This window comes from Lissotriton vulgaris, chromosome 4_1, assembly GCF_964263255.1.
Source record: "Lissotriton vulgaris chromosome 4_1, aLisVul1.2, whole genome shotgun sequence".
NCBI lineage: Eukaryota > Metazoa > Chordata > Amphibia > Caudata > Salamandridae > Lissotriton > Lissotriton vulgaris.
In genome coordinates, this window is record NC_141691.1 from 615,760,568 (window position 1) to 615,787,894 (window position 27,327).

The 27,327-nt window shown below is 47.2% G+C and overlaps 1 protein-coding gene across 1 annotated transcript in view; it reads left to right on the forward strand.

The window, feature by feature from the left end:
- Positions 1 to 27,327, forward strand: part of LOC147722334 (mediator of RNA polymerase II transcription subunit 1-like) — a 597,606-nt gene that overhangs the window by 64,282 nt on the left and 505,997 nt on the right. The window contains exon 2 of the mRNA XM_086966831.1: positions 23,641 to 23,741. Within this exon, the coding sequence (XP_086822957.1) occupies positions 23,641 to 23,741 (101 nt within the window). The remainder of the gene's footprint in view (positions 1 to 23,640; positions 23,742 to 27,327) is intronic.

The window sequence follows — 27,327 nt, forward strand, 5'->3', positions numbered from 1 at the left end:
GCAGAAAAGCCCACTAGTGCCAGGGATTTAAAAATAAATAAATTGGTTGCTTCAGGGGACATATTTTGTTTGTGTATTCAGCCCGTTTATTTGGCCTTTCTGCCCCCATTTGTGTAGTGACCTAGCCTGTTATAATGTGTATTGTTTTTATTTCTTTTGATTTGTAATGTTTTATTTCCCCCTTTTTTTCTAGATCAAGGCTTTTGCTCTTTAGACAGTTGCAGGTTGCGGTTTTGTTACTGGTGGTTCTGCTGTTTGTGTAGTTGCATAGGTTTGGTAAGACTTTTTTTTTTTGTACAATTACAATGTAAATGTGTTTTTTGCAAAGTGTGTAATAATACCAGTATGTTTGGTTTCTGTTTTCTGAGTGTCTGAAATGTTTTGCATTTGTGCTTGATGTGTATTTTGTTTTCTGTAGATTCATTGTTTTTTTTTCCTTCTTTCTAGTGGGATATAGTGGACTATTTGCTGTGTCTTTGCTGGTTAGTGTAGCTGTCCCTTGTAAGTGAATTGTATAGTTTTTGAGTATATAGATCTTTGTGATAAAGGCACGCATGTTTTTACTTACTTTGCACAGTTTTGGTTGTTGACTTGTTTGTGCAGACTCCTTTCTTAGTAAGGATAATGGCTAGCCGCTGGATTACAGCTCAGCAGGTTGTTGGAATGCTTTTTGATTCTTCCTCTGACCATGGTCCAGAGACTGACTCTGATTCTGAGGCAGAGGTGGGAGGGGAAGATTCAGGCAGTGAGTTTTCTCTCTACATGGCATCATCCGATTAAGATATTCTCAGTGCATATGAAGCTACTCTTGGTGCGGATGAAGAGCCTGTTTTAGGTGCGGACATTGATGTGCGGCAAGAGGCATCTGGGTTGCAGCCTGGGGCTGCAAGACTTCCCGTTGGTATAGTGAGACAAGAGGCAGCTGGGCGGCAGTCTGGGGCTGCAAGGCTTCCCGTTGAAAGTGCTGACCTCTGGGCTGCCCCAGGCATGGCGCAGCCGGCATTGCCAGACTTTACTGGGGTTCCAGGGTGTAGGGTGAACACTGAAAAACTTTTGCCGATAGATTTTTTTCCAGTTGTTTATGGATGATGTGTTTTTGGCAGAGATTGTTGAGCAGACTAATTTGTATGCCAAACAGTTTTTGAGGGACAGCAGTGCCAGCCTTAAATCCCACTCTAGTGCTACCCGGTGGACTCCCACAAATCTGGAAGAGATGGAGAAGTTCTTGGGTTTAACTTTTTTGATGGGTTTGCTAAGGAAGCCATCAATGACTTCATATTGGTCTACTAGTACCTTGATGGCAACTGCTAGATTTCCGGCAGTCATGAGTCGTGATGGGTATTTGCTTCTGCTTCGGATGATGCATTTTGTCGATAATGGTTTAGCTTTGCCCCAAGATCGCCCTGATTGTGACCGTCTTTTTAAGATTAGGCCTGTCATTGATCACTTTGTTGATTTTCTGAGATCTATGCTCCAGGGAAAGAAATTGCAGTGGATGAGTCTTTGGTGTTGTTCAAGGGCAACTTGGTTTTTAGGCAATACATTCCTGGTAAGAGGGCATGAAATGGAACTAAGCTGTATATGCTGTGTGACAGTTGTACTGGATATGCCTCTAATTTCAGGGTGTACACCTGTAAGGAATCCAGGATTAACCCCCCTGGTTGTCCGTCTACGTTTGGAGTGACTGAGAAAAACGTGTGGGAACTTGGTGGAGGATTATTTAGCAATAACTTCTACACAGGTGTGCAGTTGTTAAGGGAATTGGCCAAAGTGGACACTGTTGCTTGTGGCACAATCCGCTGTAACCGTTAAGGTTTCCCAAAAGAACTTGTGTGGGGACAGTGCAGTGCATTGCGTTGCAAGGAGCGTCTAGCTGTGAAGTTTTCAGACAGGAGAGCTGTCTACATGTTGATTACCATCCATGATGAAAGCACTGAACTGGTGACTGTTTGGGGTGAGTTTGCTGAAGCGCGCAAACCTGTGTTCATTTTAGACTATAATAGGCACATGGGTGGTGTTGACAGAGCAGATCAGAGGTTGGAACCTTATGCTACTCTTCGTAAGGCTTACATTTGGTACAAGAAGTTGGCTATCCATCTTTTCCACTTGGCAACCTTTTAATGCTTTTGTTGTGTTCCAGGAATCTTGTCCTGAGTCAAAGATGACTTTTGTAAAGTTTCAGGAGTCTGTAATAGGCAGCCTTGTTTTAGTGGAACAGACAAGTGTTCCTAGAGTTGGAGTGGTGGAGGATGTTGCTAGATTGAAAGATAGCCACTTTCCTGATCGCATTCCTCCTACATCCTCAAAAGACTTTCCCAGTAGGAGATGTAGAGTCTGTTGCAGAAGGAGGTTCGCATGTACTGTCCCGAGTGTCCTAACCCTGGGCTGTGCGTGCCTGCTTGTTTTAGAATGTACCACACACAAAATCATTTTTGGGCGCATCAATGAGTATAAAGTGAACAGTGGGAATTGGAGAGAGGGTAGGCTAACCAGCAAGTTGCCGCCATCCTTCCGAGTGGAGTAACACCGTGCTCCCTAACACCCCCGTCAGGTCGTAGCTCCTGCTACTCGGGTTGCCACACCACCCAGTACAGGACTACTAGGGCCCCACTCCAGGCTACCTTCAACAAACGTAGAGCCTGGTGATAGCTGTGCACTACACTACACTTAGGTCCTAAAGAAGTGCCACCTGATTCCCTTAGGAACAACCAGGCATGAAACATGTCGACCTCACCTTAGTGACTGCCCACCAGGAACATAACACTCCCATAGGGCGTCCACCACAATTTTAATTAGGCAGAAACTACCTTTACCATCAAAAACTATCGATTATAGGACTGTCCCTGACCTATTTTAATTCACCACCTTTTGTGCATACATACACTCACTGCCCCCACACCCACACAATGGCTTTCTAAAAAGATCTCCGACAAAGAGCCCTGGAAACGGTCAGCCCGTCGAGCATTGCAGAGCCGGCACGACTAGGAGCAAGGCCCAATGATGAAGCATGACCCCTTTTGGGGTGTGTGACGGAAACATGACAAAAGATTGGTCTTTCCCACCTTCCCTCCCATCCTTCCTTTAGGAACTGCATTCCCTTTGTTCTGCACGTTCTCCCCGGGCAACGTGTGCAGGACCTGCTTAAACAATTGGCTTCCGGTCCCATTTATTTTTTAAATGTGTTTATTATTTTTCGACCACAATCAGCTTACATAATGATTAATTATATCAATACGTGCTCGTCCGATCTCTCTTAGGCAACGGTAAAATCATAATACATGCGATAACACAACCAGCATATCAAGCAGGATGAGTAGTGTCCAATTGTGAAGTAACAGCTACGTAGTCCCAATATTCTCATGTTATCACCAGAATACACAACTGCATTGTAAGTATGTATGTACTGCAGAGCCATATAGAAATGAATCGAACTATCCCACCCTCCCAATTCCCACCCTCAACTCACCTGCTCTCACCGTTGTGTCATTTACTACAGCGTAATATATCGCAATGATATACTGGATCAGTACTAATTAAACAGGGCTCCGTGTGTATGTCGGTGTACAAGAACATGACTGTAGTGGGGGAGGGAACACACTCACACGCTCCTATAAGTGTATCGGCTCAATCATTTATGAGGCTCCTTCTCCTGCATGTTCGCTTGATTCCGACCCAGAGTCCGCATCTGCAGCCTTCAAGTCCGTGACAAGACCCTCCCATGCCCTCTCTGCTTCCAGTGCCTTATCATTGTGGGACCTCTGGGCCTGCTGCAGGTGAACTATGCTCTCACTCCCTACCTATGTAAGCAATGCAGCCTTCCATCTAGCAAAACTGGGCCCTCCTGTAGCCTGCCAGTTGGTTGTGATTTCCCCTTTTGGCTAGCAACAATCCCAGATCCAGGAATTTACTAGGTATTTTTGTCTTGCTAGTGTGGGGGAACCAATGCAGTAGGCAGGTGCCCTTGTCCGGAGGAATCTGGCGCTCCGTAATATTGATAAGTAGCACCACTACATCTTCCCAGTATGTGCCCAATCCCATAGCATATGTAACAGGCCCGCATCCACTAACGTACAGCGGGGGCACCTTGCTGTGACTACATGAAAATATTGGTTTATCTTCGCCGGGGTGAGATGTGCCCTGTGCAGTATGAAGAAATGAACTAGTTGGAATCTGGCATTTCTACTGCTCTTCCATGCCCTCGTAACTATCTGTGACCAGGCCGAGTCTGGCATTTCTTTATCAATATCTGTCGTCCATTGATCATGTATCTTCTGCAGCGGTGGCAAGCCTTCCCCAAGCATGCGTCGATATAAGCAGGTGACAGCTTCGTAGGTGCCCGCTGCCATTACTACATATTGGCATGCTGAGCTCACCGGTGGTTCCGACAGGCCTCTCCTCCAGTGCTTTTGGATGGCAACTATCAGGGCTGACTCAATTAAATAGTGCCCCTGCAGGAGCCAGAACCTCTCCTGCAGTTCACTATAGGGTAGTAAAGCACCATCTTTGTATAGGTCTCCTACTACCTGAATTTCAAGTGACTCCCACTCTGCTAGTGCTGACCAGTCCCCACCATGTGGGAGGGCGGTACACAAACCAAGGGTATCTCCGGGGCGTAAGGGCGCTGGGTATAGTCTCCAGAAAAGCTTCAGAGTGCATTCTTCAGTGGATAGCCCCCTTCTCAAAATGCTCCACTGGCTTCCTATCCGGAGACGGGTGGAATTTAAGACCTGCTGTGTGGTGCACAAGAGTCTCCATAACTTAGGGCCGCTCTATCTGGCTGAAAAATTTGTTCATCATCACCCCCCTCGTAATTTACGGTCCAGTAACCAGCTGTTACTACAGATTCCACGACATAACAAGACCAGACAGGGAGGACGCGCTCTTTCTGTTATGGGTCCGCGCCTGTGGAACAACCTCCCCCTCTCCCTTAGACAGTGCTCTAGTCATCTAGCCTTCAGGAAAAGTCTTAAGACAACCCTATTTCAGTATTAGTGCCTGCTTAGACCTGTTTCCTCCTCAGCACTGCGCGGAGATACACCTTCGGGTGTGATTCCGGCGCGTCACAAACCCACAAACCCACAAATAAATAGCGAGTCGATGCATAGTTTTTGCTGGAGCACAACAAACGACAGCACGTGCGGAGGTATATCTGGTTCAATTTCTCGCTCAGGACCCCTGAATTCCAGCTCTACCGCCTGGGTAAGCCCCTGGAACTGTGCAGCCAAATAATACAACTCAAAATCGGGTACTGCAAGCCCCCCCCTCATTTCTCTGGTGTATCAGTGTATCTAATGCCACCCTCCGTCTCCCGTCCCCCCAGATAAAGCCTCCAATCATAGATCGAATCTGCCGGAAACAAACGGCAGGTATTCACACTGGTAAGGTACGGAAATGATAAAGCAGACGGGGGAAGTGCCAACATTTTCAATAGGGCTACACGTCCTGCCACTGATGGTCAAGGTTCCCCAAAACTGGATGCTACCTTGCATCGCCCTGCCAAGGTTACCATCCAGTCAGTCTTCCTGGGTAAGATAAATATGCGTCCCAAGATAAGGGAGGCAGTTGGGTTCCCACTTGATGTCCTGTGCGGGTGAGTCGCTTGATGGATCAACCGGAAAAACACAAGTCTTTGCCCTATTCACTCTGAGTCCAGAAAGTTCTCCAAACCTGTGAAGCAACGCACGAGCTCCCTCCAAGGCACCTGCAGTGTCCCTTTAAAACCATCAAGAGATCACCTGCGTACAACAAGATTAAGTGCATATGGCCTCGGGAACGCAGGCCCTGGTATGCTCTCTCCAGCCTGGCACGAACAGCCAATGGCTCTATAGCCAGGGCAAATAACAGTGGGGATAGCGGGCATCCCTGTCGAGCACCACGCCCCACTGGATACGAGGAGAAGATAACCGTTCCATCCTTCACTCTGGCGCTCGCCGAAGAATCTAGTATTTCGGTCTAGAGCACATAGCCCTCCCCAAGTCCAAAGACTCTCATAATAAAAAACAAGTAGGGCCACTCCGGACTATCAAATGCTTTTGCAATCTCCACGGAGAGGATTACCGCCAGTTTATCCTCGCCATGGTCCTCACCACGAATGCATAGTAACCAGCGTACATTACCCGCAGTGTTGCGGGTAGGTATGAAACCTGCCTGATCAGGATGAATCAAATGCACCATGTGCGGGAGGAGTCGTGTGGCTAGGAAACGGCTCAAGATTTTGTAATCCGGGGTGTGCATGGACAGGAGGCGATAAGCAGAGGGGTCAGTAGGAGCCTTCCCTGGTTTAAGCAGAGGGATGATGACCGCTTCCCTAGCAGATGTCTGCAGAACCCCCAACTCCTTGACCTCTCTAAAGATCAACAGTAACCTAGGGGCAAGGATATCTATATAGGTCAAGCAAAACTCGATGGGCAAGCTGTCGATTCCCGGAGTCTTGTTGTGCGCCATCTGTTTGCTAGCACACCTAATTTCAGACAGCGTAATGTCTTGGCCAAGGCAGTCAGCCTGCTCCGCATCTACGATGGGTAATTCTAAATCTCCCAGAAATTCCCGCAGGTCAGTTTCATTGGCCTACAGTCGACTATCATAAAATTCTGCATAATAGTCACGAAATCAGACATTTATCTGATGCTGGGTGTATTCCATTTGCTCCGTTGGGGAGGCCAGTGCCAGGATAGGAGTGCTTCTAGGGAGGGGGTTAGCCAACCACGCCAGCAAAGTACCCACCTTGTCCCTTTCGGCATGCGCTTGTGCCAAATAAGCCCTATGATCAAAGCACCTCAAGCGTTCAACCACTATAGCCACTGCCTCCTTAGAACTCAAAACCAGTTCTCGCAATTCAGAGTTAGTTGAGTGGGCTCGCTCGGCCTCCCTAAGCTTTCTCTCCGCTAAGCCGATTTCTTGTAACCACATCTTCCGTACTCCCACCCATTTAGTTACACACAAGCCCTGGATCACCACTTTAAAGGCGTTCCACTCTATTGCAGTCGTCGTGGCTGTGTCCTCATTATCACTAAAATATCGTTCTATTCCCGTCTCTAATTCAGCACGGAAGGTCGGATCGTCTAGCATGTCCAAACTCAACCGCCAGGTCGGTATAGCCGGGCGCTCCAGGGCCCAACAAAAGCTCACGAGCAGCGGGTTATGATCTGAAATGGTGCACGCCAAATATTCACTATGAGCTACCATAGTAGCGAGCCCAGCACTACATAAAATCGCGTCAAGTTTCACATGCAAATCATGCAAGGCCGAGAAGTATGAATAATCTCGTTCTCCAGGGTGTTGTGCGCGCCACACATCCATAAGTCCCCATCTATCCTGCCACTGGCATCTGAATGAGATGGGGGGGATGGGACCTATCCATGGCCACGTCCGCTATGGAGTTAAAGTCCCTTCCTAAAAGTACCAGGTTCGTGAAGTAGATGGCCAGAGTTTCAGACATGCGGGCGAAGAAAGTCGCCTGTTCCACATTAGGGGCGTATATACTGCAAAGGGTCACATCCCGCCCATGAAGGCGTCCCACCACATAGCAGCCCTCGGGGTCTACTAACTGGTCAGTCATCTGGAAGAGGACCCCCGCTCTGACCCAAATCAATACCCCTCTTGCAAAAGCTGAATAGGTAGTATAATAAAGCTGCTATCTCCACCTGCGCTGCAATGCCAATCCTTCAGTCTTAGTTAGATGTGTCTCCTGTAGGAATACTATCTGCGCGCCTCTGCGTACCAGATCGGAATGGACTTTGTATCGCCGTTGCATAGAGTGTAGACCCGTACATTCCAAGTCAGACATTTCACATCTGGTAACGGACCCATAAACCAATTGTACAAACACAATAGGCCGCTGATCCCTCCAAGACACGCCGGTGAGTACCATTCCCCAACCAAGTCTCCCAACCGCTGCAATCCCACCATTCTCATTACCCTCCCCCCAGAACAGGCACTAACATAGTGGATCCTATCCAAACTGACCCCAACTAATGCCCTCAAGATAGTATTAAAGGCGTAATAACTGGGAAACCATCCGGTGGGTGTGGGGAAGAACCAAGCAGAGCAACAATAGCCAGCCGATGCATCCAGCACCAACCCCCCAACAAGGTCTACCATAAGTGTAGGTGACATCTCCCCCCCCAGTCGATAAAGTAAAAGCATTTCAACGACAAATTGTCCTCACTGGTCACCAAGTGTCCCGGTCTCCCCAATCATAAGCAGGTCGGCATAGAGCGAACCGCGAGGTGCATAGTGGCAGTGCCCCCAGGATAAGTCTCATTCTACCTTGCCTGTCATGGAGCGTCCACCATATCATCTGCCGTACCCGATGTCACCTTGGGTAGAATCTGGCTGCCGGACTCAGATAGCTTGGCTTCTGTATCATCAGCTACTTTCTCGGAGCCCGTGGATGCCACCGGCGTGAATGACTGACTCAGCTCCCTCAATGTCAACAACAGCCTGTAGTGCCACCAATCGTTCTGTTTCCATCTGAGACCCAGTAGGGCCTCCAGGCACCGATCGTCATCTCCTATCTCGATGAGGTAGGCGAAGCCGCTGCTCCATCACCGGATGCCGCAAGGGTCGGCCAGCCGCTCCCTTGCTAGCTCAGTATTCCTCAACCATGTCCAGGCCTCCTTGGGGCTATTGCTAAAATGCGTCTTACCACCTTGTACGATTCGCATTCGGACTAAGAACATCAAAGAATATTGTATGCCTCGTTTCTGAACGCTCGCTTGACCGCCATAAAGGATGTTCTGGCATGCTGTACTTCGAGCGTGTAACTTAGGAATAGTGTGACATTGTTATTTTCCACAGTGTAGGGGCCCGAGGTCCTAGCCTTATGAAGGAGCAAATCTGTCTCTATAGTGTAGGAGGCGTACCGCCACTGGACGAGGAGGGCGTCCAGGATCCGGCGGGCACGCCGGCACTCTGTGGGCCCTTTCCAGCGTGTAAAACTGCAACAGACCCTCCGGCGCAACCACATCCCGGAACCAGCACTCCAAGTAGGCCACAATGTCAGACCCCTCAATGAGTTCCGGCAGACCCACTACTCGAGCGTTGTTCCTTCTATTGCGGCCTTCCGCATCATCAGCTCACTTCTCCAGAGTCCGCAGTATAGATAGGACTTCACCCATTTGAGTATTCAGTTTATGCTGTCCAGGCTCTATTTCCTCTAGCTTGACCTCTGTCTGTCGCATCCTGTTGGATAATTTTGCATGATCGGCTTTCAAGAGCCCCAATCCTGTCTCCACCAGCACTATATCCTGTTGCAGGGCCGCTCTAGTGTCCGTTATGGCCTGCAGGATTTGTTCTACCTGGTGTTGCGGGAGTGATCCAGGAGGAATAGCCGCCGGGTCTCACAATCCTGCTCCATCTCCGGTTCCACACTTTCCAAGGAGGCACCCCCACTCCTTTCCCCGGGGCTTCCCCATCGTCCAGCCATACGGACACAGCTCAGAAGGGGGGGGGGGGTGGTCAGGTGCGTCCGAATTGGCTGTCTTCACTTCTCAGCAGTAGTGGTCAATAAATAAAAGCGTGCAGCAGCAACTTGCAAGCGCTGCAACACAGTGACGAAATAGTAGCCAAGTGCTTTCCAGATATTTGTGTTAGCAACACAGTTTGTTGTGCTCCACTGGTTGTCTCTGAATATAGCACTGTGTTGTGGCCCCTATGGTTCTAGATGTAATGTGGGCCTTGCACTGGTAGATCTCAGTGTTTTTTACTGGCGCTTGATTTACAGTATTTGGCAGCCCTGTAGGGTAATAGTTCTCTACCATCCTGGCACTCAGAACCGCACAACAGTCAGCCGCAAGCCGTTGGCCACAGGGACAAGAGGATCAAGTCAATTCCGCACTTAAAGTGATTATTAAGGTATTATCTCCAGGTCTGAGACTGTGACTTAGACATAAGTATGAGCCACACTCACTCCAGTGTACTTGGTATCGCATACAGAGGTGTATGGACACATTAAGCCCCAAGTGCTTATTCCACAGTAGTACAGTAGATTGCAAAATGTATTTATACAGGACAGCCACTCAAAGTTCCCTGGGATTGCTCCACCTCACCTCAGTGTTTTGTGCGCAGTTATTATCAGTTGTGTTCCAGTTCCGCTCACTGCACGGAGCAGAACCCAGTAGCAGCACCAGCTCAACGAGCGAAGGGAAGCCCGCAGATGGTGATGACACCGGCTGGTAATTGCGGCAGAGGCACACTGCCACTCCCAAAGGTCAGATAGTAATGCCGGTGGGGAGGCAGTAGTCACAGTCTAGCCGTAGATTGTGATGACGCAATTAGGCCTCTGCAGAGTACCGGCGTGTAGCCGGAGTCTGTGCAAGCACCAGCGCCAGATGGCGGGTTTGGGAAACAACTACCGGGCCAGCGGGCACTTCAGTCAGGTTCCCAAAACAGCACACAGTAAAGGGTCACTAACCACCTCTGCTCTATCACACCAGGGAGGCCGCACCCATCATCTCCGTAGATCTACGCAGCTCAGCAGCGGGCTCAAGCGTCAAATGTCTGCAAATCCAGGGCTCCACAAGGTCACCTCTGCAGCCGGTAATCATCCGTGATATCTCGTTTGGCCAGGGGAGAGGATGCAGCAAAATCTGCATGTAACTGCTCCGGAAGGGGGCACATGGTATCCCCTCCACCCGTGCCACACCGGCAGACCAGAGCCGACAGCCCACCAGCCGCTCTGTGAGCTCCCACAGCATCCTCTGCGTTGCCGCCTGGGAAGGGGGGTGGGACAGGAAAACCGCGGCCAGCAATGCCGCCCCCGCGCAGTCCACCTGCTGCGGCTCACCCCAGACCAAGAGTCCAGGTTTTGGCCGGCAGTGCCACTCTGGGACAATCGCAGGCCTCGTGACGCTCCCCCACTGAAGGCCCCTTGCAGGGCGGCAGGTCAATAATACTCCCACGAGCAGCTCGTCGGGGCCCAGCCCCAGTGCACCACCTCAACTCCCTCCGCTCGACTAGGCACAGAGGGGATCCTCACGCCACCCGTCTTGCCCTGCGGTCCACCAGACAGACCCTTTCCGCAATCAACGACGCTCTACAGGAAAGAAAACGTCGCTGGCGCCGCCATTTTGATCGGCGGCCGAGGCCGGACTCTGAATCTTTACCAGGGCACTGAGTAGGCATCTCTCTTCGCAGCGCGTGCAGGGGTAGCTTTCATTACCCCTCCGCTCCAGCAGGATTAGGTTTGGGGGTTCTAGGGGGTCCCAAACACAGGAGAATTAGCGGGTTCGGTGCGGAGCTGCAGGCTCACGCTTCTTTCTCCATCGGCTCCGAAGCCATGCCTCCTTGGCTCCCGGTCCCATCACCCCTCTTTCTAGATGGTAAAGTGAACAGCCTGGCCTCTATTGTTTAATAATTTTTGTTAAGTTTCAAGGTTGGCATTTGTGTAGTGTATTTCGTTTAGTTGTTGTGTTAGTAGATTTGTATCAATTTGCAATTTGTTTGTGTGTTCTTATTTATATAAAAAAAAATCCTGAATGTGATGGCGGTTTGCGTGGAGTGGAGATTGTCAGGTGGAGTGCATGGTCTTGCGCTTAGCTGATGGTGTGTTTGGATTGGTACTTGGTTGGCGGTGTGCCTGGACTGGTGCTTGGCTGGCGGTGTGCCTGGACTGGCGCTTGGCTGGCGGTGTGTGTGTACTGACTCTTGGCTGGCAGTGTGCGGGGATTGGCGTTTGGTTGTCGGTGTGCGTGGACTGGTGCTTGACTGGCAGTGTGCGTGGACTGGTGCTTGACTGGCGGTGAACATGGAATGGTGCTCGGCTGGCGGTGTGTGATTAGTGACTTGCTGCTGGTCACTACACACACTGCTAGCTGAGCGCCACTCCATCAGTTTGTGTAGTTGCTGTGTCAGGAATGTGGGCGTGTGAAAGTGATGGGCCCTTGAATGGCGCTGTCTGCTGGTGGAAGTGTTGTAATGTGATGGGCCGCGGCTGGCGGTGTGAATGTTTTGTATGTGTCACACATATGAAAGCTGTATGAATGGCCTGCAAAGAGGTTGGTGCCTTGTTGTGGCTTTACAGCTCACAAGCTTTGAGTCAATGGTTCAGTTTCTCGTCCTTTCAATTATTAACAGTGCATTTCATTTTTGGGAAATCACTTGCTAATACAATTGTATATACTGAACCATCACTCACCCTCGTGCCAAATCCAACTAGTATGTATGTGTGTGTGTGTGTTTGAGGAATAGATGGCTGTGCAGTAATAGTTGTATTTTTTGTGTTTTTGAAGCAGGGTGCCCCTTGTCCCTTTTTGTGAATGTTGTGATGTGTTGCTTTCGTGCCTGGTGGTGTGAATAGTCTTCTGTGTATCAAGTATGAAAGGTGTGTGAATGGCCTGTAAAGCGCTTGGTGCCTTGCAGTGGCTTTACAGCTCACATGCTGCGAGTCACTGGTTCGGTTTTTCGGTCCATTTAATTTCTTTTTTGTGAAATCTCTTGTTAATAACATTTTATGTACTGAACCATCACAAGCCCTCATGCCAAATCTAACCTGTGTGTGTGTGTTTGAGGAATAGATGGCTGTGCAGGAATCTTGGTATTTTTAGTATCTCTGCCAAGGTGTACATTCCACCTCAGAATAACTATGGATATTGTTGAAAACCCATGGGAGTACATGGTGATATGTCTCTGGTGAATTCATCCACAATGCCCTGCAAACCTCACAATGTCTGTCACATTTTCCTTGCAATATTGTGCCAAAATCCTCACGCTGCAGAACTAAACAACTAATTTTGTCAGAACGATCTGGTTTTGCTAGGGGTGTCACCTGGGTTTTTGGCCCCGTGCTCGGCAGCCATCTAAGGACACCTACCGTACCCACACATTTCTGAAAACTGGCTTGTGTGGATCACCCAGCGATTCCTTACCCAGAATCCCTTGCAAAGATCGATTTTTGCTGAAAAACTGACTTTTTTCACACATTTTTGAGTGGGAAAGTGTGGCATCACTGGGCTCACACATTTCCTACCACCCAGCGTTCCCGTAGGTCTCCCGTTTAAAATGGTGCCTCACATGTGTGGGAGGCCCAAGTACCTGCGACAGCCAAAGGCCCAAAACTTAGTGAGGCGACATCAAATTTGCCTATCTCAAAACCACCTGCTTTTGCAAGGGGGGGTCACCTGAGTTTTTGGCCCCGTGCTTGACGGCCATCTAGGGAAACCTACCAAACCACATATTTCTGCAAAGTAGACACCCAGGAGCTTCCAAGGAGGTATGGCTTCCGTGGATCCCCCAATGTCCCCTTACCCAGAATCCCTTGCAAACCTCAATTTTAGCAGAATAAAACAGTTTTTTCACACATTTTTGTGTGGGAAAGTGTGGCATCATCGGCTCACACAAATGTCCTACCACCCAGTGTTTTCCCAGGTCTCCGTATAAAAATGGTGCCTCACTTGTGTGGGAGGTACAAGTACCCGCGACAGGCAAGGGCCCAAAAGATTTTTTGATAGGCAATGTTGATGTTGCCTCAAAATGTTGCCTCAAAAATTGAGGTTTGCAAGGGATTCTGGGTAAGGGAACGTTGGGGGATCCACGCAAGCCATACCTCCTTGGAAGCCCCCGGGTGTCTACTTTTCAGAAATGTATAGGTTTCGTAGGTTTCATTAGGTGTCGGCAGAGCTAGGGTTCACAAACTACAGCTAGGCACTTTGCCAGAAAAGGGTCATTTTTCAATGTGAAATTGAGGTATGAACACGTTGCGTTTTGCACAGTTTCCAGTCACAGGCACTAGGCCGACCCACACAAGTGAGGTGCCATTTTTCTCAGGAGACTTTGGGGAACACGGGGTGAAAGGAAATTTGTGGGTACACGCAGATTCCAGAACTTTCCACCACAGAAATGTGGAGAATATTTGTTTTTTTGACAATGTTTTAGGTTTGCAAGGGATTCTGGGTAACAGAACCTGGTGGGAGATAGTCCAGTCACCCCATCCTGGATTTCCCTGGGTGTCTAGTTTTCAAAAATGTATAGGTTGTCTAGGTTTCCCTGGGTGTCGGCAGAGTTAGGGTACAAAAACTACAGCTAGGCACTTTGCCAAAAAAGGTTCATCTTTCACTGAGAGATTGAGGTGTGACCATGTTGCGTTTTGCTGTGTGTATATGGTAGCACAATCCTAGCAAGCAGAAGGGAAGGGTAATTGCATAAAGGAAACTACAAATTTATTTGGATACAAAAACTCTATTCTGTTTAAGTATTCATATTAAAACCATACATCGTATACATCAATATGGCATAAAAATTGGCAAAAACAAAAACAGATTATACCATTTTACTGAAATATAATAACATATTATTTAAAAGAAACGAGAAGTGGCAATCAATACTTTCATTTTGCGCCGTTTCCTGTCGCGGGCACTAGGCTGACCCACACAAGTGAGATACCATTTTTCTTTTAAAACTTTGGGGAACACAGGGTGGCTAGAAATGTGTGGATCCATGCAGATTCCAAAACTTTCCACCACAGAAATGTGGAGAAAATGTGGCTTTTTTGACAACGTTTTAGGTTTGCAAGTGATTCTGGGTAACAGAACATGGTGGCAGGCAGTCAAATCTCCCCATCCTGGATTTCTCTGGGTGTCTAGTTTTCAAAAATGTATGGGTTTGCTAGGTTTCCCTAGGTGCCGGCAGAGCAAGGGTTAAACGACAAAAAAGGGTGCATTTTCATTGTGAAAATGTGGTGTGTTCACGTTGGGTTTTGAGCCCTTTCCGGTCGTGGACACTATGCCTACCCACATAAGTGAGGTACCATTTTTATCGGGAGACTTGGGGTAATTCAGATTTGTAAAGCAACTGTTATTACCTATTGAGTTTTGATGCATTTCTGCCTTCCAAATGAAAGACAAAGTGTAAAAAATAAGTAATTTTGAAAAATGACCAATAACTCTCATGCTAGTATGAGTAATCCCAATTTTGAAAATGTGCAAATATGTACTGTTTCTAAACTCCATAATTTGTACCCATTTCAGAAATACATAGGTGTCTTTCATACCGATTTTTCCATGTATACATTTTTGCACAATAATTGCTATATACCCTGTACATAATAAAAAGCCATTGCAAATTGCTACTCAGTTTTTGACTCTGGGTTCGTCTGCTTCTTGGTGAACCTACAAGTCCTATATATACCCACAACCAGGAAGGTCACGCGGATGTAACGGTATATTGCTTTCAAAGGGCTGTCATAATTACAAGAAGTTATAGGTGAAAACGTTGACACAAAAGGCTGTTTATTTTTTTTTCAACTAATTTTCAATTTTTCCAATATTTAACTTAGTTTCTATAAAGAAACCTTGATGGATCTACACAAATGATGCCTTTCTAAATTCAGAATTTTGTCTACTTTTCCAAAATGTATAGTTTTCCAGGATCCATTACTGCTTTCATACTCATTTTTACCATTAACTGGAAGGAGGTTGAAAGCACTAAAAATGGCAAAAATAGGCTATGTCCCAGAAAAATGCCAAAGCTGTGTGAAAATTGTTGGTTTCCGACAAAAGACTGTCATTCCCTAAAAGCTGTGAAAATGGTAATTTCAGCCCCATGAACCCTTTTTTGATAACATTTGCAGGGAAAAACCCAGAGGCTTTCATTTGTAGCAGATTTTTCCCATTTTTCTGAAAAAAACAAACATTTTACTGTATTTTGGCTAATTTCTGGGACTCCTCAAAGGGAATCCACAAACCCTGGGTACCTTTAGAATCCCCATGATGTTGGAAGAAAAGGACGCAAAATTACCGTGGATACCTTATGTGGTCAAAAAGTTACAGGGGCCTAAGCGCGCACCACGGCAAATAGCCAAAAAAAGGCTTAGCACAGGAGGGGAAAAGGCCTAGCAGCGAAGGGGTTAAACATTACGTAGTGATTCACTCTTTACGATTGTAATCGCCCACTTTTAAAAGGAAAGTCACTTGCTTTTAAAATTGCACTCTACCCTTACCAAAAGTCACTTGTAAACTGTCCTCACTCGTAATCACGCAGCGCTCATTAGACACTCTATGGTGTGCCTCCCTGTTCCACCTTGGATTGTTCTGCTTGAGTGGATGGAGTTAATCACCACCAGGAAGTGTCAAGCGTAGCCCAGGTCAGTAGCTTAGCTGCCTAGCACTACAAAAACAGATGGGCGGACTGGCGAACACACCACTGGCACGCCAAAGGCAAGCTTATCTGAGCCCGTCCGCGCCTGGACGTGGCCAGGAGCCAGATACCCTGTCTGTTTTCAAAAGGTTCATGTAAATAGCCCAGCATCCCTCATCAGATATAACAGACCGGATTTACTAAGTATTCGGGACAACCTCCACTGGCCTAATTTGCAAATCACCAACTCATATGTGAATACCTTCCCTATAGAAACAGAAGACCCTCTTGCTTGCAGAAACTGCGATCTCAAAGTATACTTACTGCTCAACCCAGGAGTAACGATAAAAGAACTGACTTGAGAATTAGGGCTCACACAACCCCAGCAAAAAATTAAGTCTGTTACGTCTAGCTGATGAGACCGCAAGCTGGGAATGTTTCCTAGCAAATGTCAGATCACTCCCCAAACACGCCATCAATATACGGCACATGATTTCCTCTTCCCTTCCCCACATCGGTTTGCTGATGGAAACTTGGATTAAGCCATCCTCCAACCCAGCTATTGCACTTGCACTACCCAATGGCTATCTCATTCAAAAACTGGATAGACCACGTAGGGCAGGGGGGAGAGGTAGCTGTTATCTACAAAGATCCTATAATAGTCACAGTACTAGATCACCTAATCCATGAAAAGATTGGTATATCGCCCTCCCGGACCACTCCTCAACGCTGTCACTATACTTATGGAACTGATTTTCCCTTATGTTGTTTCCTCTAACAATGTTTTGCTTCTTGGTGATCTGAATGTTCATAGCGAAAACCTGAACGACCCTGAGGCCACCTCCCTTCTGACAGAGCCATCTGCGCTTGAGTAGACTAAAATCAATAATGAACCATCCCACATAGCAGGACACACGCTAGAATTAATCCTCTCAAACTCATCCAACATTGTTTGCTGAACAACTTGCCCCCTTATATGGTTTGACCACTCAAAAATCGACTTCAATATTGTGGGATCTATAGAGCATAAAGCCCTTAAAACACAAATACCAAGGAGCTATAGACAGTGGCATAAATTGAAGCTCACTCTCTTTAGTGACACTTTTGTCCGACCACAGTTTTCCCACTCCGACACAGTAGAAAATAGTCTTAACAGCCTTTCAATCAAGCGTGAAGACCACGATAGACCAGTTGGTACCCCTGAAACTGACTCCCGCAGTCCCTAAATGCCCACAATCCCCATGGTACACCCCTAATCTCTGAACCGAAAAAAGTCAGTGCAAAAAACTAGAGAGACAGTGGCGACACTCACGACTCCCAGGATAGAGAACGATTTAAATCCGCCCAGACCAAATGCCACAGCAGTTTGAAAATCACAGGCAAAATATATATAGCAAATCAACTTGATCAGGCAGATAACCCTCCCAAAGCTTTATTCCAGGTCCTCAAAACATTTACTAATCCAAAAGTGTGCAACTCGAAAGAGGCGCCATCTCAGACGCTCTGCGACATCATAGCAGAATACCTCACATTAAAAATAGAAAATATCTACAATAAGGTAACGGCAAACAAATGCTCTAGCTTAAGCCACATATCGGACCCCCCACTATTTCAGCTAGTAATAATAAACTTGAAGAATTCCCCACACTTTCACCAGGGGAAACTGAATCTTTATTGAAAAACAAACAAATCTGGCTCCCCTCTAGACCTGATTCAAGTCAAGATCTCAGGCTTGCTAGCCAATCAACTCGCTATTCCCATTTGTTCCATTTTAAATCGCTTCTTAAAAGAACGCAAGCTCCCCAAGGAATAGAGAGCAGCACAGATCGTGCCCATTAGGAAAAATGCCACAGAACATGGAGAGTCAAATGTGTGACTTAAGTTCAAGCATTTCAGTTTGTATTGCCTAACATGTTTGTGATCCGGCCTCTTTCCTCAACAGTGTCTCTTACAGAATCGACCGAGGTGAGAGAAGTAGAGGGGCCCAACACCATTGGGGAAGCTACTGGCATCACTCTTCCCCGGGAGTCCAGCGGCACTGAGGAGACCAGCGCATCAGAGGGTGACGAGTGCCCGGAGGAGTCCGCTCCAGAAACACCTACATCCATATCATCACAGTCCAATGGTGACTCCTTGGTGTTGTCAGGAAGAGGAAGTTCGACCTCTGCTTCATCATCCTCCATACCCCATCCTGTGTCCACCCTCCTTGATGATCCCCAACTGGTATCCAGGCCCGCTGCCCTAAGAAGGGTAGAGTCTCTGCCGCCCCCCTCCCTCCCCCCTCCCTCCCCCCCAGGCACTGCTGCCCCAGCGCCCCTGCTACCCTCAGTGAGGAGGCCATGGACCTCTTGCGGCAGGTGTCTGTGGGGCAGACCTTGCTCCTGAATGCCCGCTAGGATCATGGCAACAAGTTGTCACAGGTTGTTGCGTTCATGGAGGGCATTCAACTGTCCAGTCTTTGGCCTCAACACTGACAACAGCCATTCTGCAGTCACAAGCTCCCAGTCCGACTCCTGTCCCTTCTGACACCACAGTGTCAGTGACCCCACCTGACCAAAGCGCACACAAGCACACAACAGAGCACTCAGGCACCAAGTCATCCACACGCAGCACTCGAAAACAGCAGTTCAAGCAACACAGACTTGAGACATCATCCCCAAGGCATGCAAGGAGCATACATTCCAGCCCCACTGCAAGCACATCACAGGACACTGAGAAGCATGAACCCCAACAACATGCATCTACATTGCATACCGCACATTCCTCGCCCTCCAAGAGCCCTCCCATCCCCAAACCTGATCCGAAATCCACACAGGAACTTGCCCTGGCCCTGGTGCATGCTACAACTAGCCCCACCCCACTTCGGAGGGCTGTTGTGCCCAAGACATCCACTCCCACCACCCCTCGGAAGCTTGGACAGAAAAGCAGTGCGGTAGTAGTAGCTCCAAAACAGGGGAGGCAGGGTAATAGGCCAACCACTCCCAAGCCCACCACCAGATCTGAAGGCTTTTCACGGAAGGCGTCACAAGCACTTGCTCCACTTTTTGGGAAGAAGGAAGCTGTTGTGGTCACCTCACCTCACCTATCCCTTTGCCCAAGAGACTTATAGGCTATTCTATACCCAAGCAACTGCGGCATAGCCCTCCACATGCAGAATAAGCCACTGAGCTTCCCCACTGCATTTCACCACCTCCACGTGCAATGACTCCACCTGGTCCAGCAAGCCATCTGGCTCACACATCCAGGGATCCCTCTTCCTCAACCATTTCTCCCCCTCCCAGGTCCAGCCCTCCGACTACCCCAGACAGTCATCTCCCACCCACTTCCAGTTCTCCCGAAATTTGAAGCAGACTCTCCCTTCCCACACCATTCCTCCCTGAGCGCTTCCTGACCTACCCATTTGCTGGCCCTATCCTGGTGAGATTCATATGGCGGACTGTGTTTAAATATTCTCTGTGACATTTCAAAGCACACGTGCGGACTGGAGTTTGTTATGCTCTTTGCCTTTAATATTTTGCACTTTAAATGCTGATACAGAGTTTATATAATAAAAAATATATTTGTTGTGAATGTTGTTGCTGTCCTTGCTCATGATGCAGTACAATGTATGTGTATGTGTTCATGTGTTCCATGCTCTGAAGTCAACATTACCATTGGCATGTATTTAATTTGATATTGCAGGCGTTCCCAGAGGTTCTTGCAACTAATGTTCACTTTTGAATGAGGATTGATGGGGGAAAGCGGCTTGTCTGTGATGGTCTACTCTGGTCTTGTTCATTATGTTGGCTGGGCTCTATTTTTTCACAAATGTCAGATTTGTTTGATCTCCATCAAGAGCAGCTATTCCAATTTACATGATTACCTGAGGGGTGGACAGGGTACAACATATCTGTGTGATCTAGCTTGATTTGCACACAACAGTGTGTGTGTTGTCATCTTGGATAGGTATGGCGTCCTAGTTACATGGATGGATGTACATGTGCGCACTGGAGTCATCCAACAGTGTGAGTGTCCAGTCATTGGCCAAATTGTTAATGTGTATGTGCCCTTGAGCATTCCCCTCTCACCCATGTACGATCCAGTTGATGGGTGCCAGTTTGTTTCCATGATCAGACACCTCCTGGAGTAATTGTGCACATGTTGGTGTTGTTGCCGGAGCAGTGTGCAGTGTGTCATTGTAACCTCACAGACCTAGGGTACAGCTACGTGTTGTCCACATCATTTGTGAGTATGCAGGGTGTGTCACTGCAATGTTTGTGTTGTGAGTCTTGGGATTCGGCCTAGCTCTTGCTTACCTTTGTTCTCATTGTGCTGAATGACTGGGGAAAAAACATGATATGTGACTTTTCACATGCATTGCTGTCACGTTCCACTTTATGTGCTCCACTATTTGTTAGTCTGATTCATAGCAGTCACAGTCATACCATTGAAGCCTACACAATGTAAGATCCTCCACTAAGGCATTTTGCTCTCTACCCTACTCACCTGTACAATTCTCTTGTATACACCACTTCAGTCAAAACATGTACCACTGCATGCCATGAAAATGGTTGACCCTCCCCACCACTCCATGGTGTGACACTGTACTGTGTGAGAATGATTTTATCCAGAAGCATTGTGGCCCTCAGCACTGTTTCAGTATGTGACCTGTGCAATTGGACCCTACTTGATTTCAGTCATGGTTGCTGATGTACAGTACAGATGGGTTTCATGCACAGTCCTCTTGTCTTGTTCTGCCATAGATGTTTGCCTGAGTTGTGAAGCAATAAGTGATATCAAAAATGTGTAGCTGTTTGCTGCGGCACTTACCCATATGTGATGTGAGTGCTGTGAAGATTTGCGCTGTTCAAGTTCATGGTGGTGAATTCAGTTCTGTCTGTTCCCGGAGAAGTGACACTTGCCTCAACCCTCACTCCTGTTGCTATACATTTGTTTCTGATCCTATTGACATGTGATTATGATCACTGTGCCTGCACTTGACTTCTTGCTGGTGGTATGTTTGAATTACTAGATGGTCTTTTAGATATGTGGTGGGGTGTGGCATGGTATGTAGATCTTAGTTTCATAGGAGAGTGTGATGTATATGTACCACAATGGGGACAACGTTGTTCTGCAGATTCAATGCTGCGGTGACAGGACCGCCACAGCCGGGCTTGTTGGCATAATTTTCAATGGCTATGGGGGCCAACGTTGCAGAGGTGACCTAAACTGGGCGGCCTGTGTGATAGGTGGGTCCATGGGCAGGAAGTGAATGTGTTTGGGACCTCTGAGGTGTACACACATAACACATTCAGGGCTGTTTGCATCTGAATAGATGTCCCTGCTCCTGTAGCTGCTGGCCCTACCACTGAGGGACCTACTTGCACCTCTTCACAGCTCATCAAGGGCAGGAGTTGTGATGGTTGATTGTTTAATGAGGGATTTGGAACTGTCAGGGATCAACACAGCACAGCAATTGCCATTCTGCTGTGCCTCTGCGTGGATGGAGGGTGGAGGCGTATTTTCTGAACAGATCTGTGGAATGTGTGTTCTTGCAACTAGTAATGGGGGGGCCCGCTCACCTTGGGTTCCCCTTGCTACACCATGACAGTGAGGCCAGGTTAGTGGGGCCTCCTAAGGTGGCACCTTTCATGCCAGGGTCTGACTCTGTCGCATTGTTGTGGGCCCCATGTTGGAGGGCTGACTATGGGGCCCTGGGAAGCTGCCCCCACTGGCCATGCCAACCGAGGCCCAGGATGTCCTCCTACCTGGCTGCCCATTGAGAGCCACAGCAGGGCCCACATTGCCCTTACTTTGCAGTCTGCAGTGTATTGACTCCCAGCCCAGAAGCTATTCTGCCACCTTGAGCCTGATCTGAGCTGTGAGAGTGGTGCTTGTAGGTGGAATAGTAGGGAGCAGCGTGCTAGGAGGAGTCCTCACGAGGCAGCCTTCAGGTCCCCTGAGGGTGTCACTCGTGTATATTGAGGGAGCTTCGCTCATTGCAGTTCGCAGGTTGCCAAAAACATCATAGACCGGGCCCTGCCTGCACGCTTGCTGGGAGTTGTTGTTGTACAGGGGCTGCATGCGTGGAAATGTTTTGGACGTACCTCTGCTGTAGGGCGCAGTTGTCTTATCTGCTGGTAGTGCATCGGGTAGAGCAGCGGAAAGGCCTGTAGAGTAGGATCCATGGTGACTATGGTCGTATGGAGTTATTCTGGGTCAACTTTTCCTCTCCGTAGTTGTGCTTCCGCCATCCGCGATGAGGTGATTTTAGAGCTACAGTGTGATGGGCTTTTTGATACATCATAATCTGGTTGGTGGACGGAACGTCATTCCGCACGCCGATCTTGCTCTATTGGCTCCATCCGGCACCCTTGAGGAACGTAAAAACGTGCGGAGCCAGAAACACAGTGGCGGTCGGAAAATGGGCTATCTTTGCCCATTGTAACATGGCGGTCGCAAGAACTGCAACCAGAGTGGAAAAGTCGACGATTTGCACCGCCACCACTGCGGATGAACTTCCGCCTGCCATCATAATTGGTCCCTTAATTCTTACATTTTGGAGGGAAGATTGGGATTTAAAACAATATATTACATTTCAATTTCTCTGAAATGCTGTCATTCAATATTTCGATTTGCAAATCTGTCGATCTTTCTACGATATTGTCTGACTTGAACTGCAAACGTTTAGACTTTTTATTGTCAGCCGCTTCAAAATCAATTAGTGCATGTTGAAAAGATGTCATTATCTTTTCATACTTGGCGGTCATGGATCATTTTTACAAGCCGAGCTGCTAATCCTTATCTGGTATTCATAACAGTCTTTCTTATCATTCATTTTGGAAACCGATTGATAATTATATAACTTCATATTTATAATGTTTATTTTATTTTTTCCTTTTAATTTGTTACTTATTTCTTGAAGTGTAACACATGTATGATTATTAGGAGTAGCCCTGTCAAGATTTTTTCTACAGTGATGATAGTATGTTTTTCTTCTACCTTTTTAATTTATGCTTCATATTATATTGGATCTTTTTTTTTTTATATTTTAGTGAAGATATTGTTATATTTTCTTGATCGAAAGACTTTTGTGGATCCTTAATACGGTGTATTGTCTTTGTTTATTATAAAATTCAATGAAATATTTTGAGGACAAAAAAATTGATTCTGGGAGACTCAGTGCTTTTTTTTTTTTCTTTTTTTTGCACCTTTAAAGAGCGCAATTTTAAGTGTAATATTCGCTTCTACAATGTTAAAATCAGTATTGTACTTCACTATTCTATTTTGGAAAATCTGCACTCATCAAGGTTTTGGTGGGAGATTCTTGCTTCCTTCTCCAGTATGGAAAGCTATGCTATTGCAGAATGTCATTTAATGGCTTAGGCAAAGAAACTGCACAACTGTATTAACATTCAGGGGCTCTTAATCTGCAGCAGATCTAAATGTATTCAAAATCAGATTTAGGTGTGACTCATTAACTGCAGTGGTTTCAAGGAAGAATATCCGTGTCAAGCGGCTGTTAACTGTTTTATATGGAAAGGACAGGTTTCAGATATTGTCCATTAAATGTTTCTCCTTCCATTCCAGACTCAATGAAGGTGTCAGCTGAAGATCTATTAGAAAAACTCCATTTGAAATATGAACAGAAACCATGGCTGGAAACAATGAAGCTTGTTCGCCATTGTTTGGTGAGGAACTTAAGTTTACCAGATATGTCTGGAAAAATAAGTGTCTTGGCCCAATGTGATTCATGTAAATGTCAAATTTGGAGAGATTTTCTGATTTTGTTTTTATGTTCTTCCGCTAAGGTTGTACATTTTTTAGAGGGATGTTGTAGTTGTGTTTGCACGTTGGGTATATTTCTGTTACGTGCCATTTAATTGCTTGAGGTTGTGTACATGAGGGGCTTTTGCTCCAAGTCGATCAAAAATCAATCTTTATAGGCCTACTCCAACTATCAGGTGCTTCAATATGGCAGGTGAGACGTGGTCCATGCCATATTATGCAGTGCTTTGAATGAGCCGGTAGTAACTGCCTCAAGCTCTGGAGAAAGGCCAAAGTGGTAACTAGTGTGTGCCCTGTTTCCTGCCAAGCCGTTTTATCGCTTCCGCCTTCCACTTCCCATACACCGGCCTGCGGGAATCCGCCTTACCCAGGCTATGAACTCATGTCCTGCACCTTTTCAAGAATATTGGTCAAAAGCAGTGATGCGCACATTCTAACCAAACTCATGAAAGTCAATTGGACATTGGTTTTAACATCTGCCAGGTTTGTCTGCAACCACTGACTACCTGTTCTAATAATATTTTGGCTCATGTTCAGCTGTTCAGAGCCTCTCTCAGCTCTTTCATGAACAAAAAAACAATGGTTAGTGTCACCATGTTTAAATATGTTCATCCTGTCCACCTTGAAGGGCTGTGTTGGTTCCCCCGGGAAGAATGACTGGGATCCGCATGTTATCCTAAGAAAGAGTAAGCTCATGATGGTGAATATGGAACTTTTTGGCTTTGTTACAACTGAATCTTTGTAGCAATCACCTATGCAATACATGAGATACATGAGCTATCCTACAAAGCAGACAGCTAGTGCTTGGCAGAGATAAATAGATCCTGCATGGACATTAGCAATTATAGCTGTTTTTCATTGATGGGGATCCGCGCCTGCAGATTACATATACCTTTCTGCTGTCCGAAAATGTACCTTATGTGATGAATGGAACTGGCCACTTGAGCGCTACATGCATATCATTAAAATACCCGTCTCACTAGTATAGGAAAATGTAACCCTTTGCTTACACACAGATCTCTGAAGCAGATGCATGAACATGACCTCAGACTGTCATTGGAACATAAAACATTCAAGTTACACATTGGAGTAGAAGGAGCAATAGCAACCAAGCTATATATTATGCGTTGGAACCTGTGACCTTCAGGTTACCCCACGGATTGCAGCAACAGATTCTCAACCTCGCAACCTTTCTGATTGAGATTGAAGCCTTGAAAATTACACAGCATTTTTTGGCATGTGTTTGTGGATCCAAACTCTAGTCGTTTTTAAAACTTGTTTTCCCCCACCTTCACCCCCTCCTTACACTCAAAAATCTCTGAAATCACTTCACTAGAGTCCTCTCCTCCATAAATGGCATAGTAAACATTGTCAACTTATTCCCCCACTTCCTCAAAAAGCGTGAAAATCTAGTCTCTGAGGAAGGAGTAGCTAAAATGGCAATACACGCATTAGTAATCTCCAGCCAGGTGTTCAGGCTCGATCTGAAGGTGTGCAGAGTGGGGGAACACCTGATATTCAGCGGGAGCTCACTTCAAGTCTTTGCTGTGATGTAGGAGTAGGCTCTTCCACCCACTCTGGCTCTGTAGATGTGCAGGGTTTTGGCGAGGGCAAGGTCAGCGGAGTGAAGGTCTTTTTTGGGTATGTGGAAGGAGACTCTTTTGTTGAGGTATTTGGGTCCGGTGTTGTGGAGGGATTTGTAGGCGTGTGTGAGTAGCTTGAAGGCTACTCTATTCTTGACGGGGAGCCACTGGAGGTCTCAACGGTGCTGGGTGATGTGGTGATGTCAGGGGCTGCGCAGAGGAAGAGTCTGGCACAGGTTTTAGGGATGGTCTGGAGTTTGTGGAGCAGGGATTTGTTGATTCCGGCGTAGAGGGTGTTTCTGTAGTCCAGTGTGCTTGTTATGAGTGCGTGGGTGACGGTCTTTCTGGATTGGGGGGATCCACTTGAAGAACTTGCAAAGGATGCAGAGGGTGATGAAGCATGTGGAGGAGACGTTGATCTGTCGGGTCATGATGAGGGAGGAGTCAAGTATGATGCCGAGGTTCTGGTCATGCGAGTGAGGGGGTTGCCGAGGACTGTGCGCCACCAGGTGTTCTACCAAGCAGAGGAGGTAGGTCCGAGGACGAGGACTTCTGTCTTCTCTGAGTTGAGCTTCAGGCAGCTGCTGCTCATCCAGGATGCAACGTCTTTCATTCCTTCCTGGAAGCTGAGTCTGGTGGTGTCTGGTTCCTTTGTGAGGGATAGGATGAGCTGGGTGTCGTCGGCGTAGCATACTATGCTGAGACCATGCTGTCTGACGATGGCAGCGAGGGCGGCCATGTAGATGTTGAAGAGCGTGGGGCTGAGCGATGATCCTTGGGGTTCTCTGCAGTTGATCTATGTGGGTTCAGAGAGAAAAGGCGGGAGTCTGATTCTTTGTGTTCAGCCGGTGAGGAAAGCGTGGATTCAGTTGGGGGCGGTTCCCTGTATGCCGGCATTGTGAAGTCTGGCGGTGGGGGTCGATGTCGAAGGCTGTAGAGGTCTACAGGGATGAGTGCTGCGGTGTGGCCCTGGTTCGAAGAGAGTGCGGATGTCTTCTGTGAATCTGGATTGGGAAGAGTCGAAAATGGAGTTGTCTTCGAAGAAGTTTGTTAGCTGGATATTGACGATCTTCTTTGTGACTTTAGCCGCGAAGGGGAGGAGCGAGATGGGTAGTTTCTGTAGTTTTTGAGGTCTGTAGGGTCTGCAGAGGGCTACTTGAGAATGGGCTTGACTTCGGCGCATTTCCAGTTGTCGGGGAATGTGCCGCATTCGAAGTTGGCATTGATGTTGCATCGTCGCTCGGGTGCTATGTAGGCGGCTCTGCGGAAGATTTGCGGAAAGCAGGGGCCCGTGGGGGTGCCTGAGTGAATGCTCTTCATGGTTGTGGTGGTGTCTTCGGGGGAAACAACCTTTACAATGCAACCATTACATTGCACTACACTTACAACACAGTCATTACATCGCAATATCCTTTACAACGCAAGACACTACAATGCAGCATAAGTAAGGGTCCCAGACAAAGTATTTTTCAAAAAGCTAACATAAATTATTTGGAAGCCATGTACATATGACTAATGAGTGATGTTTATTGGCATTCTTGTATTATATACATTTCTTGTATATGTACTTTACACAGATCAATGTTGTGCCCAAGGTGAGGCGAAAGAGGAAGGGGGAGGGAGGTGGTAGGTGATTCGTGAGAAATGAGGTAGTGTAAGGTAGTTTCAGAAGTCAAATGTGGTCACACAAAACCATTTTTTAGTTGACATCACATGGGCATATTATTCTTGCCCCATACATTTCTAACAGTTGTAAAATCATATCCCATACAAAAAAACACAGTAGCAATGATCTGTTGATTGTGGGTAGAAGTTGTAAAAAATGGAAAGTCAACGTTTCGACCCCTGGTCGGTGTAGGTTGAGTTGAACCTTACTTTGGGGTCTTCATCAGGACTAGAGCATGGT